This window comes from Ammodytes marinus (genome assembly GCF_949987685.1).
Source record: "Ammodytes marinus genome assembly, chromosome: 19".
Lineage (NCBI taxonomy): Eukaryota > Metazoa > Chordata > Actinopteri > Uranoscopiformes > Ammodytidae > Ammodytes > Ammodytes marinus.
In genome coordinates, this window is record NC_137223.1 from 20,396,088 (window position 1) to 20,409,547 (window position 13,460).

General features: G+C 41.9%; 1 protein-coding gene across 1 annotated transcript in view; it reads left to right on the top strand.

The window, feature by feature from the left end:
• kif26bb (kinesin family member 26Bb) overlaps positions 1–10,947 on the top strand; it is a gene marked incomplete at both ends in the record, with an annotated part of 40,345 nt that extends 29,398 nt beyond the window's left edge. Inside the window, 8 exons of the mRNA XM_080047489.1 lie at positions 1,504–1,775; positions 2,065–2,242; positions 2,431–2,569; positions 2,785–2,944; positions 3,183–6,345; positions 8,086–8,255; positions 9,804–9,954; positions 10,769–10,947. Of these exons, the coding sequence (XP_079903615.1) occupies positions 1,504–1,775; positions 2,065–2,242; positions 2,431–2,569; positions 2,785–2,944; positions 3,183–6,345; positions 8,086–8,255; positions 9,804–9,954; positions 10,769–10,947 (4,412 nt within the window). The remainder of the gene's footprint in view (positions 1–1,503; positions 1,776–2,064; positions 2,243–2,430; positions 2,570–2,784; positions 2,945–3,182; positions 6,346–8,085; positions 8,256–9,803; positions 9,955–10,768) is intronic.
• Between the last annotated feature and the right edge of the window lie 2,513 nt (positions 10,948–13,460).

Sequence of the window (13,460 nt, forward strand, 5' to 3'; positions counted from 1 at the left end):
TCGGTTCGCCGTGAGAGGCCACGGGTCAAAATCTTAAGATGAGAGTGGGACGCTTTTAACTCTGCCCCCCCACCCATCCACCCCACTCCCCTCCTCCCGCTCCTCTGTCCCACTCCTAACATCGTACACTCTTTCTCAATGATAAACACATCCAGTGCGTCCTGTGCGCCATTTTTCTTCCTCTGTGTCCTCTCTTTCTTCCACGGTAATGACAGAATGTTTTTGCCATTTATCTTTCACCTGTTACTTTGTAAATAAAAGCCTATTCATCAATTATACAGCATGTGTTCTTTCTTAAAAGCTTCCCAATGTCTGAGAGACATTTCGGCATACTGCACAGAAAGGCACAAATATTTTATTTCATTTTGCTGAACCGCTGAGCTCAGAGGGCACTGCAAACAAAATGGACTGTAATACGTTGCTATTAGAGAGATGGAACCCTGCACTTAGCGTCGGTGGGGGGGTTTAATAGATTTGTGACACACACACACACACACACACAGAAATGCACGCGTACAGACACACACACACATACACACGCGCAGGAAAAGGACATTGTCTCCTTGGAGCAGCTTTTTCACATGACGCCACTCACCGTAAATCTGATTGAATTAGTTGGCCAATACAAACTACATGTGGCCCACAGCCAGTGGATATCAATCTCCTCTTGCCCAGTACTATTCCCTCTGAATAACGGCAGGCGGCTTGCCCTTTAATTGGAGTAAACCAATTCTCTTATCCTCATTCAATTAGAGTGTGGATAAGACAAGAGGGGAGTGAAACCGGCCCATACCTCAAAACTAATGTTGGGCAAAAGTGCACTTGGAGATACAGTATGGCTGCAATCCAGGATCTGATAGGGGTTTTGGGTGTTTTTTTCCTAGATTCTGCTCTGCCTTTATTTGTGCATTATTGCACTTCAGTCAATTATCTTAACATCAATGCACCTGCGTCTGCGTGTCCCATGTGCGTCCATGTTGTGTGTGTGTAATTATATATGTACATATGTTTGTCCATTCCCAATTTTGCCGCAGTCCTTTTCACTGCAACTGTTGGATTTGGGAGAGCTGCTGCAAATACATGGGCTGGCTTTGTGACAAGTTGTGTTGCCAGCCGCTTCTTTCTTTCTTGCCAAAGATTTTTAGTTTTACGAGGTTTTAGCAAGTCACGACCGATACAATTAAAGTTTTTATAATTCCTTTGGGGACTATGAATGTCTGAACAAAATGGCATGGCAACCCATCCAATATTTGTTTGCTATTTCAGTTTGGACCAGTGTCGGACTGACTGACTGACATCTACTGGATCCACTAGATATTACATTAGAGCATCGCTTGAGCAATTATCTATTGTGGGTCAAAAACACAAGTCATTTTCTTCTGAAAGTGTATATTGTATGTGCTGATGGGTTACCCATGTGATTAAAGACTGTATTTATACTACAGTATATATTTGTATGTCTGTATGTGTCATGCATACACCTGTGTTCTCTGTCGTCTACAGGCTCGTGGTCCAGCATGGTGGGGAGTGGTGAGAGCATCTTCAAGCTTGGGCTGATACCCTGTGCCATTTCCTGGCTGTACAGCGCTATCGAGCGGCGGAGGGAGAAGACCTGGACCGATCTGACTGTGTCAGTGTCTGCTATAGAGCTCTGCTGTGGAGAGGAGGACACTCTGAGGGATCTGCTGGGGGAGGTCGTCCCCTCATTAGGCAGTATCCAGGACAGCCCAAAAGCCCATATTAAACTGCAGGACGACCCCATCCATGGGATACAGGTAGAAGGAGTGCAAAAAGGACCATTGACCTAAACCTATCCAAAGTATTGATTATGTTAAAAAATAGATTTATTTGATGTAATTTTTTAATATATACAAAATATACAAAAATAATAATGAAAGAAAAACAAAGAACAGAAAATGTACAAGTCTCGTCTTTGACTTTAACATACGAGATCTGTCAGAGTGCAAACCTCTGCCAAAGTGAAGCAAATCTCAACATTTCTCATTTTGTTGTCCATTTGTTTATTTATTTAGCATTTTATGCCTTTTTCATCTCTCCCTCCAGCTACGTAATCACAACCGAGTAAAGGCACCCACTGCTGAGCGGGCTGCTTCACTCCTGGACGCGGCTATTGCAGCGCGTCGACACAGTGACTTCATTACATACTTGTCCGACAGCTCCATCATGTTCTTCACTCTCTACATCCATCCACCTCGTACAGAGAGCAGCACCATTGGCAAAGGTTGTAATGAACTATTCAGTTCCCAGGGCGGCCTGTTGAGTTTACCAATTAGTTATTTTCAACAGTAAACCTTAAATTCCTAAATGCATTTAAATGTAGCTGTTTTACTGGAGTTTAATACATGTCAAATAAATGTGTCCTTTATTTTTTATTTACACCCTACTCTGTTCTCTTATTTCCTTCCATAGGTTCACGTAGCCCCACTAAGTTGACCATGATAGATGTGTGTAGTGGTATCAGGGGGATGAGCAAAAATAAGCCTCCATATTCTGAACTGGGACCTGTTGTCTTATCTCTACTAAGTGGGAATAAAACCACCCCCAACAAGTAAGAATGTAACAAAAAGTGAACAGCATTTATATTTTGACAGTGAGCTGAACTTGTTACCTACTGTAGGTCTTGTAACTTTGTTTGTAAAAATAGACTGATGAATGATTTTGCCTGTGAACCCATTTTATACTGGCTGAAAACTGAAGTACAATAACAAATACATCTAAATGCATGCTTTGAGTTGATGTCTGAACATTTTTGTCTTCACATAGGGGCAGTAAGTTGGCTATGCTCCTTAGAGAGTCCATTGGTCAAGTAAATTGCCACACCACAGTGGTTGCTCAGGTTGTTGATTCTCTGGTTCATCTTCAAGAGACCTTAACCACCATCCAGCTGGCTTCTCGCATCCGCAGGACGCAGAAGAGGTCAAAGGTAATGTACATGTCCTTTATAACCTTTCTAACAATTTACCACCTTAATGGCTTCACAGTATTGCTGCCTTTTTTAAATGGAAGTGAGATTTCTAAAATTTAATTTGGTTTTGAAAATGTTATGTACATTCTATCTTACGTTGTGATTGTTCACAATGTGCCCCGATGATTTATTTGATTGAGTAATGTTTCCGATAGTCCAATTGTAGAACTAACTCAACAATGTCTTTATCCAACAGCAGTCCACCTCATGCTCTCCCTGTGGAAGAAGTTTGACTAGAGAAAAGAGAGGCCCTCAGTCTTTGTCCCTACGGGCTTTCCATTCCACTGAGGAGGTAGATGTTGACGTTCCCCGTTTCCGTTTGCGTGGAGAACTGGACGAGCGCTCCAGTAGTGACCAGTCCTGTGACACAGTCATCCAACTAGACTCGGATGGCTTGGTCCAGTCCAAAGCAACATCAAAACTGGCACAACCTGAATTTGTGCCTATCATCCCCTCTCTGCATTTCAACAAGGCCGACATGGATGACCCAGAGTTTACTGCTCTGCTCCAAGAGCTTTTGAGAATTCCTCAGCTGCAGGGAGAGACAAAGAACGAGGAGACTGTTCAAGAGAATATTGAAGTGCTGAAAGCAGGAAAGAATGAACCAGTCAGGGACTGTCTTAAATGTGACACATTTGCTGAACTTCAAGAGCGGTTAGGCTGCATTGATGGAAGTGAGACCACAATCGATGTGCTCAATTCTTCTTCAAAAGGCCTTCCTGTTATCAATGTACCAACCAAATCGCAACCCCAGAAAGAAACAGGGAAACAGACCGATACGGAATCCTCAGATGCACCACAGACATTGTTGATGAATCAGGGGTTAGGCTGCAGTCAGGTCTCAGTTGGAGAACAGCAAACAGATGGGGCCTTCCCTGGAGACAGTTTCCAGCGAGAGGATTCGGGCCTATATGACTGTGAGGAGTGCAGTGCAACTAGTTCCAGCGAGGAAGTCCTAAATCAAACTCTAAGTCTTAACATGACCTGTGGCTCTGAGCTGCCCAAAACTGGAACTCGTAAATCAAATGATAAACTCTCTTCTAAAGACTATGATGTGGATGCTCAGGGCATGGCCGTCACCAATTCCCATGTACTTCAGCCTACAGGCAAACAGCAGTGTCATGAAGCTGCTGATTGGTTCAAACCTGACAAAAGGACCTCACCAGTTGGCAAGAGCGCCCCCATATCTCCTCCCTCGTCCTGCTCCTCTTCCCACTCATTGGCTACAAGTGTTATACTTGGAGATGTCTTACCTAAACGGCCAAGAGAGGACATTAAGGAAATGAAAGCCACCATCACAGTAACTGTTCAACAGCCACTGGACCTAAAAGGCCAAGATGAAATTGTCTTCTCCATGGTGGAAGAGGTGACCATCAATGGAGCATTGGACAGAGGGAGGACTGGTGGAAACATTATTTGTATCAGGGACACGGCCCAATCGCAGGTGCATGTTCAAGGCACTGCGAGCTCGCAACCAATCCAGATAATCAGCAATGTCAGCGAAGAATCTGTAGCAGAGGGTTCCTCTAATACAAACAAGAGCTCTGTAGTTCAATCTATAGCTACAAAGGCAAGCACTGAACTGTATCAATCCAAAAGAGAAGAGAAGTTCATACCTTCATTTATAAATCCCATGCTGATTGATACAGATATGGATTTTGAGTTGGATAGTGCAAAAGAAACAGAAAGTCCTCATGATACTTTTACAGGAGTAAAGTCACGGCCAGATCTTAGAGTTAATACCTGTCCTGAAGATAGGACGGCTCTTGATAAGAGGAGTGGGGCTTTTGCTTCTAAGACACATGCCCAAAGGGCCGGCAAAGTATGTGACTCATCCTTTATCCAAAGTTCTTATGTCACAATGGTCTTAGAAGATTCAGCTTTCTGCAAAGAAACTGCAGAAAACAAACTGAGTGGAAAGAGATCGAGGAATACAGACAGGAGCCACCCCAGAGAAAGGGAGAATGTTTATTCCACCAACTCTCCGCGGGGCTCAGAGGGGGGAGAAATTGGTTTCAGGCGTGTCGGAAATGCCCCCAAGAGAACTGAAGCTGCCCCTGGTTGCCAAGAAACCGCCTCTGCTTTCTTTCAAACAGGTAGTTTGCCTAAAGGCTGGCACAACGCCAACCACCAGGAAAGCTACCATGGTGCTCACATGGCAGACGACCACAGACACCCAAGAGGGATTACATCATCCACCCCATGTAGCCCAGGGGTGAGTCTGGAGAGGAGGCAGGGCAGACGGCACTCCCCAGCAAACCACAGCCTCCATCACGTCTCCTCTCCTCGTAAACATGGAACAGAGTACAAACAGCAACATACTAGTAGTGCTTTCAGAAAGAGTGTGGAATCTTTGTTTGAGACCTCAAGTCCAAAAATTAAACATGAAAGTATGAGTTGTAGGCCGAAGTCCCCCATTGAGGACAGTGGGAGGCTTTTCAGTGCCAAACTGGAGCAGCTGGCTACCAGGACTCATTCCCTTGGGAGACCCCAAAGGGATATCCCAACTCGTGATAGAGACAGTAGTAACACCTCTAGGGGCAACTCCAAGGGAAGAATTGAAGGTGCTTGTAAGGGAAGTTATAAAGGAAATATTGAGGGCGACTGTACCTTACCAAGAGCTAGCAGGAGCCCCAGGAAGAATCATCGGTCTGACCAGAATCATCACTTTTCTCCCTCCGAAAACCCTGGAACTCAATCGGCTAGGCATACCCATTCCAAGCTCTCTGCTGTGGGGAAACTTAAAATGGCTAGCCCCAAAGTCCGTCGACTGTCCGCCCCAAGCATCAAGAACTTAAATCTTTCCCACAAAAGCCTTCGGCAGTCCATCAACCGCAGTGCCAGTCTTTCCCCAGATGGTAAAACTGTTAGCTTTGAGCGGTCGTCTTCCTTTCTCTCCTCATCCCCGCCAAGCTCTTTTCACTCCATCAGTCGGACCCCAAGCCAGAGCTCAACGTGCTCATCCACAAAATCTGCCATCCAGGGCTTTGTCAATGGCCGGATCTCAGACCTCCTTAAGGAAAGGGCCTGTAGCCCCACTTCAGGAGGATTGGAACAAATGGCCGCTCTTCCCTCGCCATACAGCCAGGTGACTTCTCCCCGCACACCTGATCACCTCAGTGGCCACGCAAGTGACACAACAAGTGTGTTGAGTGGAGATTTGCCTCCAGCTATGGGGAAGACGTCCCTGCATTTTTCGAACAGGAGCAGTATGGTGAGCAGTGGATATGACAGCATGGTGAGGGACAGTGAAGCCACGGGCAGCAGCACCTCAAACAGAGGTTCTGTCAGCGACCGGAGTGGATCCCTCCTCAGCGTTGCTCGCAGCAACCGATCATCTCGGAGGAGAGGCAACACAGGTAAAACTGTGGAATAAATGGCCTTTCATGACCTAAACTGGATAACTTTCTTATCTGGAAATATGAAAAGCCAATCCAATTGCTAAGTGTACCACGTGTTGTTGTTGTTGTTTTTGTTGTTAGGTGTTCGTTTTGCAAGTGTAGTCTCAATAAAGTTGGCACACATGGGGACCTTCATAATGACAATGCTCTATAACTGATTCATATATTTTCCTTCTCTGCTAGCAACTACTTTTTTCTATTAACTTTCAGTACGTTATGATTATCAGCTGCCATATATTTTATTGTATGCCATGTTTTCATTTGCCTTTGCCATTTTTATACTTTTGTTGCATGATAATGCTTTTAAGTGCAAATACTTTTATAATTTGATATTGTCAGCCTGCAATGTACCAACGGTGTGAAGGCATATTCACACCAATAAAATTCCACGTAATAGCAATTGTTTGATTGAAATTCTATATCAAATAAAATTTTAAAAAAGTACAATTTTTTAATTTAAGGAAACGTTACTAACTTTTAGGTTTAAATCTGACAATTTCAGCATAAACCTGCCATATAATTTATTCTCTAGACATAATCTAGAATATACAATTTCAAAAGCATAAAAATACCACATTAGTAAGAATGACAGCTCTTCCACGATGCTATTTTTTGGTTTGTAATGTGACCACATAATATATTAATGTGACATTAATTGGACATGTCAAGCATCTGTATAATGCAGTCAGACCTAGTTTCCTTTGTTGCATTAAAAGCCCAAATGTTTAGGAGGTCACATCATTAATATATGAACCCCAGTGACAGCACTTAGTAATGGTAGCACACATGCATGAATTTAAGTGTTTCGCGTATACAGTATGTTATCAAGATGAGTGTGTGCATAATAACAATACCTTCTAATAAAATAATACATTGAGAAACATAATAGAAAGTACCATTATAACTGCTAATTGAGTAATACAAACAGGAGACAGAGCTTAAACTGATGAGCACATGCATTTGAAATCACCAAACACAATCTACCATTAATTGGATAAAAAAATACTGTCTATACACAATTTCTGCTTATGTGTCAACTTGTGTTAATAACTCGTCTACATTCTGATGAAAGCTGTACCCGTTTTATTAGAACATACGGTATTTTTAACGTCTTAGGATTTCAGAGACATGGGAAATAAAGTATATTTTTATGTAATGGCGAATGAATTAAATACAGAGAGAGCTTGAGAAACCGTGTCTCCTGTCTAGACTTTTATGAATAATATGCCAGCTCTGGCAAGCAACATTTCCCCTCAGGCAAACTACTTCCTCTGTTCCCCACATGGGGAGGCAAGCTGTCATTTATCATACAAAAAATTTCTGACATAGGTGTGACGCTGTTAATGAGGAATGTTAGTTAACAATACTGCAATTCTAAGCAAGCTCATTTATTTGCATGAAAATATGACTTTAGAACTAAACAGCATTCTGTTTAGTCTATATGTCTGAATTAGAAGTAGATGCCATGCACTGTAAATATATTGCAAAAAATTAAATTTTCTGGGTTACATGTTTGAAAAATCAACTAAAATACAATACCGCCTAAAAAATCTATTAGAGAGCTTAAAATTAAATGATTAACATAAAACATATCACAGTTCTACTGTGTATATGTAGTGGAGATCTTCAGAAAATGAAGAAGAGAAAGGAAGTTGAGATTCTGCATCTCACTGCACTTTCTGCCTCAACCTGCTGTAGGTTCTCACCAGCGCCGTCTTTCCCATGATACACCCCTGTCCTTGAGACGCTCGACTAGTGGTCCGCGCTCTCGCTGGGTGGATCGGGGAATCCCAGAGGCCTACGAGCTCAAGGTCTATGAGATCGACACTGTGCAGAGGATGCAGAACAGAGCAGGTGCTGGCAAGCAGGTGCTGGGTTTATTTGGATTTTTTAGGAGGTTAAAAGGCATTATATAATACATGACCTTATAAACCTCTACTGACAACCAGTGCACATCAACCGCAGAACGTTTCTCCACCCAACCTCTTAGTCACTAACGCCGTTTTAAACAAACAGGCATCAGGTGTGAAAAAGAGACCAACCCTCTCTGGCAGTTTGCCCTTACAGGACAATGGCTGGGACTCTGGCAAAACAAGTATTATGGGGCAAGCAGCACGAGCATCCTACAGCTTTCAAAATACTTTATATAAACTCTCATATTAATAATTTCAAATTAAAACACTTATTTTCTACATTAAATTCCAAACGATACAGATTCAATAAGTGCAACCTACCTTAGTTACAGTCCTGCCGCCGTAGTGAATGTGAAAACTAAGCTATTCATAATGCTCATGTCATGTTTTAAATGTCTAGACATGTTGTGAATGGAATCGAAAGTAGATGACGAAAAACACTGCCTTACCAAGATATTTGAAAGGTTCTGTGGGTTCCACAGCCTGTACATACACATGGTAATGCATTGATTTGCTCCACAACATCTAATATGCACAGCTAAGAGATTGAGAGTGTGTCTGGTTTGATCACTCAAGGGGAAAATCTGGGTTGGGATGGAATGACTGAAACTGTTTTGCAGTTACTACTATCACAGACAGCGCCATGTGAGAAGAGCACAACTGCATTGCATTGGCCAGAAAGACTGTGTTTGTACTGGGCATCCACAGGATTTAACGTGTGAGATAACACTAGTAGAGGCAAAATGTTGCTGAAAAAGAGAATGCCCATCAGTTAAATAAATGACGTTATGCCCCCATGACGAGAGGTCTGGCCTCTTGAGACTACTCCCTCCTCCACCAGTCTGTGGCACTTTGATACAATATTAATGACCACATGGGGGGAATTGGGTCAATGTTGCAGCCAAGGACAAAGAAGAACACTGGAAGTAAAACAAATAGGATATATTGTTTTTACCAATAATATATAAATATATACAGTATAATTAATAAAAATAGCTAGCTCATATTAAGGAACATTTTACCTAAAATATCTCGCTTTGCCTTTTATTTTGTTGTTTTTGCTTAATACATATTTTTTTGCCTCATATGTATTTATTATTTTATTTTGCTTCCTTTTAAAATGTGCATGTATTGACCTTTGGAACTGTCCCTCACATGTAATAAGGTTAGTACAATCAGAGAGTAATTCTATTTAGTAGCCTACAGGCTGCCCTGTCTTACTCCCCAGAGGTGTCTCTCCTGCCCTAACATGGTGTTTATGAGTGTGTGGAGAGGGGGGGAGGGCGCTTGATGTTGTTCAGTTGACCTCTATAACTGTATGTGTGTTTGTGTAGAAGATAATAGGCAAATACACAGATAATACTGTATATCTGATTGTATTACTAGGAACAATGAATATGTTAATATGCTGGAAATTAGTATTGGCATCATGTTGCGAATAGATGTTGCAACAAAGTAAATAAAAATGTGTGAAATGTGTGTGTATGTGTTTCATGTTTACAGGGGCCATCATGCTTCAGCGCCAAGTTGAAGTTTTTGGAGCACCGTCAGCAGAGGATCTCAGAGGTCCGGGCCAAATACACCACCCTGAGGGGCGAGCTAGAGCAGGCCAAACACAACCTCATGCTGGAGCCCGCCAAGTGGAACCAAGACGGTCAGTCAAATGATTTACTCTCTTAAGGAAGAAGCATGCAAGGTAAATAAATAAAAGGTAGTTATAAAGTCATTACAAGCTTTGCCGATCAACGGTTACAAAAGCTTAACTCAGGTAAAAATCAGATTGGAAAACAATTAAGATGTGACTACTTATTTACTTGATCAATGAATTGCTCTGTCCATTAAATTAAATGTATTTTCCCTAGAGCCCGAGGTAACATCTTCAAATTGCTTATTTCGTTAGAACAACAGTCAAAAACCAAAAGATATTGAAATATACAGCATATGAAAAAAATAAAGAAAAAGACCCTAAAGAAACCTGGTGCTGATAATGGTTCACATTTTTCCATATACAATGACTGAAGCGATTAAGATATTATCAAAGCTGCTCATAATTCTGTTGTTGATTGACTGATAAATAAATGAGTTCCTAATTACTTTCAGCTGAGCAAATAATGTGATTATAGTATGACAGCGTTTCAACAGGGGGCAGGATCCTGCTTAACAATTAGTCTTTAGTATTATGCTTGGCACGTTTTGTAATTCCCTTCTATTGTACATACTATTTAATATTCCTATGGGAGTTTTGAAAATAGGAAATAATTGTTGAATTAATCAACAACCCTGTCACATGCTGCAGGTATATTACTGGCTAGTTTGGGCAGATGTACACACACACACACACACAGATTAAGATACACATTTGTAAATGTGTTGCTACAATAATGGCCCCTTACAATAACCCTAATCAGTAACACAATGGTTAGAACACTTTACCATACAAACTGCTTTAGTGTGCCCTCCCTCCCCAGTCGACCTGTGGCAGACCTTCGAGGTGGATTCTCTGGAGCACCTGGAGGCCCTTGAGGTGGTGACGGCTCGGCTGGAGCACAGGCTCAACCTCTGCCGGGCCAACGTCATGATGGTCACCTGCTTCGATGCCGCGAACAAGAGACGCCATAGGAAGCGACGTCGGAGAGGGCCAGAGTAGAGAGCCTCCAAGGGAATCCGAGTTACACTGAAGCGTGGTACAACTCTGTTCCTCAGACTCTGATGTTTGTCTGATTATTGTTTTGGGCATTTTCAAGCTTTATTATATAGTCAGAGTTTAAATGGGGAGACAGAGAGAGAGAGGGGATTACAAACAGTAAAGGTCCATGGGTCGGACTCAAACCCGCGACCACTGCAACGAGGCCTGAGCCAATATGGTACGCGCTCTATCCACTACGCCACTGGAGCGCCCCGAGACTCTGATGTTTTATCTAGTTCTCCGCCTGGTCTGGCTATCACTGAATCTTAAAAAAAAAGTGATACATACATTCAAAATCTGCCACACACCTTAACGCACACTTTATGTTCTCAACTACCTGGTCTCTTTGAATAAACAGGGTGCTACAGACTGGAGTCTTGCACAGTAACATCTTGAAACCAGTGACAGTCCTACCGCTGGAACATCTACAAAGGGCTGATATACTGTGCAATTGATACCAATATTTCCGACGCATTTCTTCGGAATCTCCGAAACAATGTCATGACCATAAAATGGACTCTTTTTCTGTTTTCCGTCAGTAATCACACTATACATACACTATACATACTGAACATGCATGTTTAAAAAGCATCTCATGCTAACAAAACTATCGAGTGTAGCTAAAGGACAAACATTGCAACCTTTCTTCTCCTGCCTAAAGAATCTGTGAGAATATACAGTACGTCATCAAATCTTAACCTGAAGGTGATAAAGGTGCAGATACTCATTGCATTAGTGGTTCTCTGCGAAGTCTTCCATTCTTCCTTGGGGTTGATTACACGCCGTCTACTTTTTATGTACTGAACAGAACTGCTATGGACACTTAACATGTGTTTTTTAGAGGTTTTGATGCCTGAGCAACCGTAGCCACTATGCATTATTTAAAAAACATTTCACCACACACACTTTTATTGTGCTCTTTGTATTTATTTTACTGTCTTATATGTTGAAATTACTACTGATTTGGTGATGAAACATGGTACCAAAACTTAAAGCGGGCTAATTAATTGATAAGTCTGCCTCAAAGTTTCTAAAAAAATGTTTGTGTGTTAAGAGCAGGTCTAGCCATCACAGCTATTTTATGATCAGGGTTCAAAAGGAAATATGCCATTTTGTATATAGATTTTGGTGCTGAAAACAAATTATGTAATTACATTTGTGTCTAATGTAAACATGCTTCCAATTATGAGAAAGATGCTGGTTTGAGGTGATTATTCAGCATATTCTCAGTGAACTGTGGAGGATGAGTGGTTAGAGATCGATACACTGGCTGCTAGAACACATTACAGTAAATGAACGGTGGCCAAATAAAAAAATGTGGACTCTACTGTCAGTGTAATGGAGGAGTAATTACATTAAAGGAATAACGTCATCGTGTCTGAAGAGTCTTGTGGCTCTGAAGTGATTGAGCCATTAAAACAGGATGGACTGATGCATAGTAATCACAGCCAAGGTTTTTTACCTGGATCAATGCATTTAAATGTACAGGGAAGACACACACACACACACACACACACACACACACACACACACACACACACACACACACACACACACACACACACACACACACACACACACACACACGCATTTGTACAGCTATACTTGTGAGGACAATCATTGACATAATGCCTTCTGCCCCTCACCGTAACCCTACTGTAGCCCTTTCCATCAAAAATAAATACCTAACAACCCTTACACTAACCGTATGATAAACTTAATTGATACCTGAAACTTAAAACCTAGTATTATAAAACTGTCCTCACTTTTCAAAAATGTCCTGACTCCTGAGGTGAGGTCTAAAACTCAAATTGGCTCTCACAAAAATAGTTGTACAAGGACACACACACACAGACACAAACACACACACACACACACACACACACACACACACACACACACACACACACACACACACTCAGGACGTTTGTTTTGTGAATCCTATTATTGTGCATGTTGTATGTCACTGTTAATAAATGACCACAGCGCTCAGCTTGCAAACTGTGCATCCTTTGATTAGCAAAAATTAAAATCATTATGCATTTCCTGCTCATGCTTCCATCTCGTTTGTTTGTCTGTAAGTAGTGAAAAGAGTGTATTCCATCTTTATGTGTGCATGTGCAAGTGTGTATGTGTGTGTGTGTGTGTGTGTGTGTGTGTGTGTGTGTGTGTGTGCAAAGAGAGTTATGATGCAACACAGAAATGGGCTGACTTTTTAAATACCGTCCACGGCCACTGAAAGGTAATGAGAACAGACAGAACTGAGCCCTAAAGCAGCCCAATTACAGGAGAGAGAGAGAGAGAGAAACACACACACACACACACACACACACACACACACACACACGCTTTTTTCCCTGACTTTGCCCTTCCTCTCTTTCTGCTCCACTTCCTCATTGTTTAGCCTCCTTTCAAGTTCTACAAACTTCAATGCAGAAATGAAAACCCACAGTCTTCCATGCATGCAAAAGAGG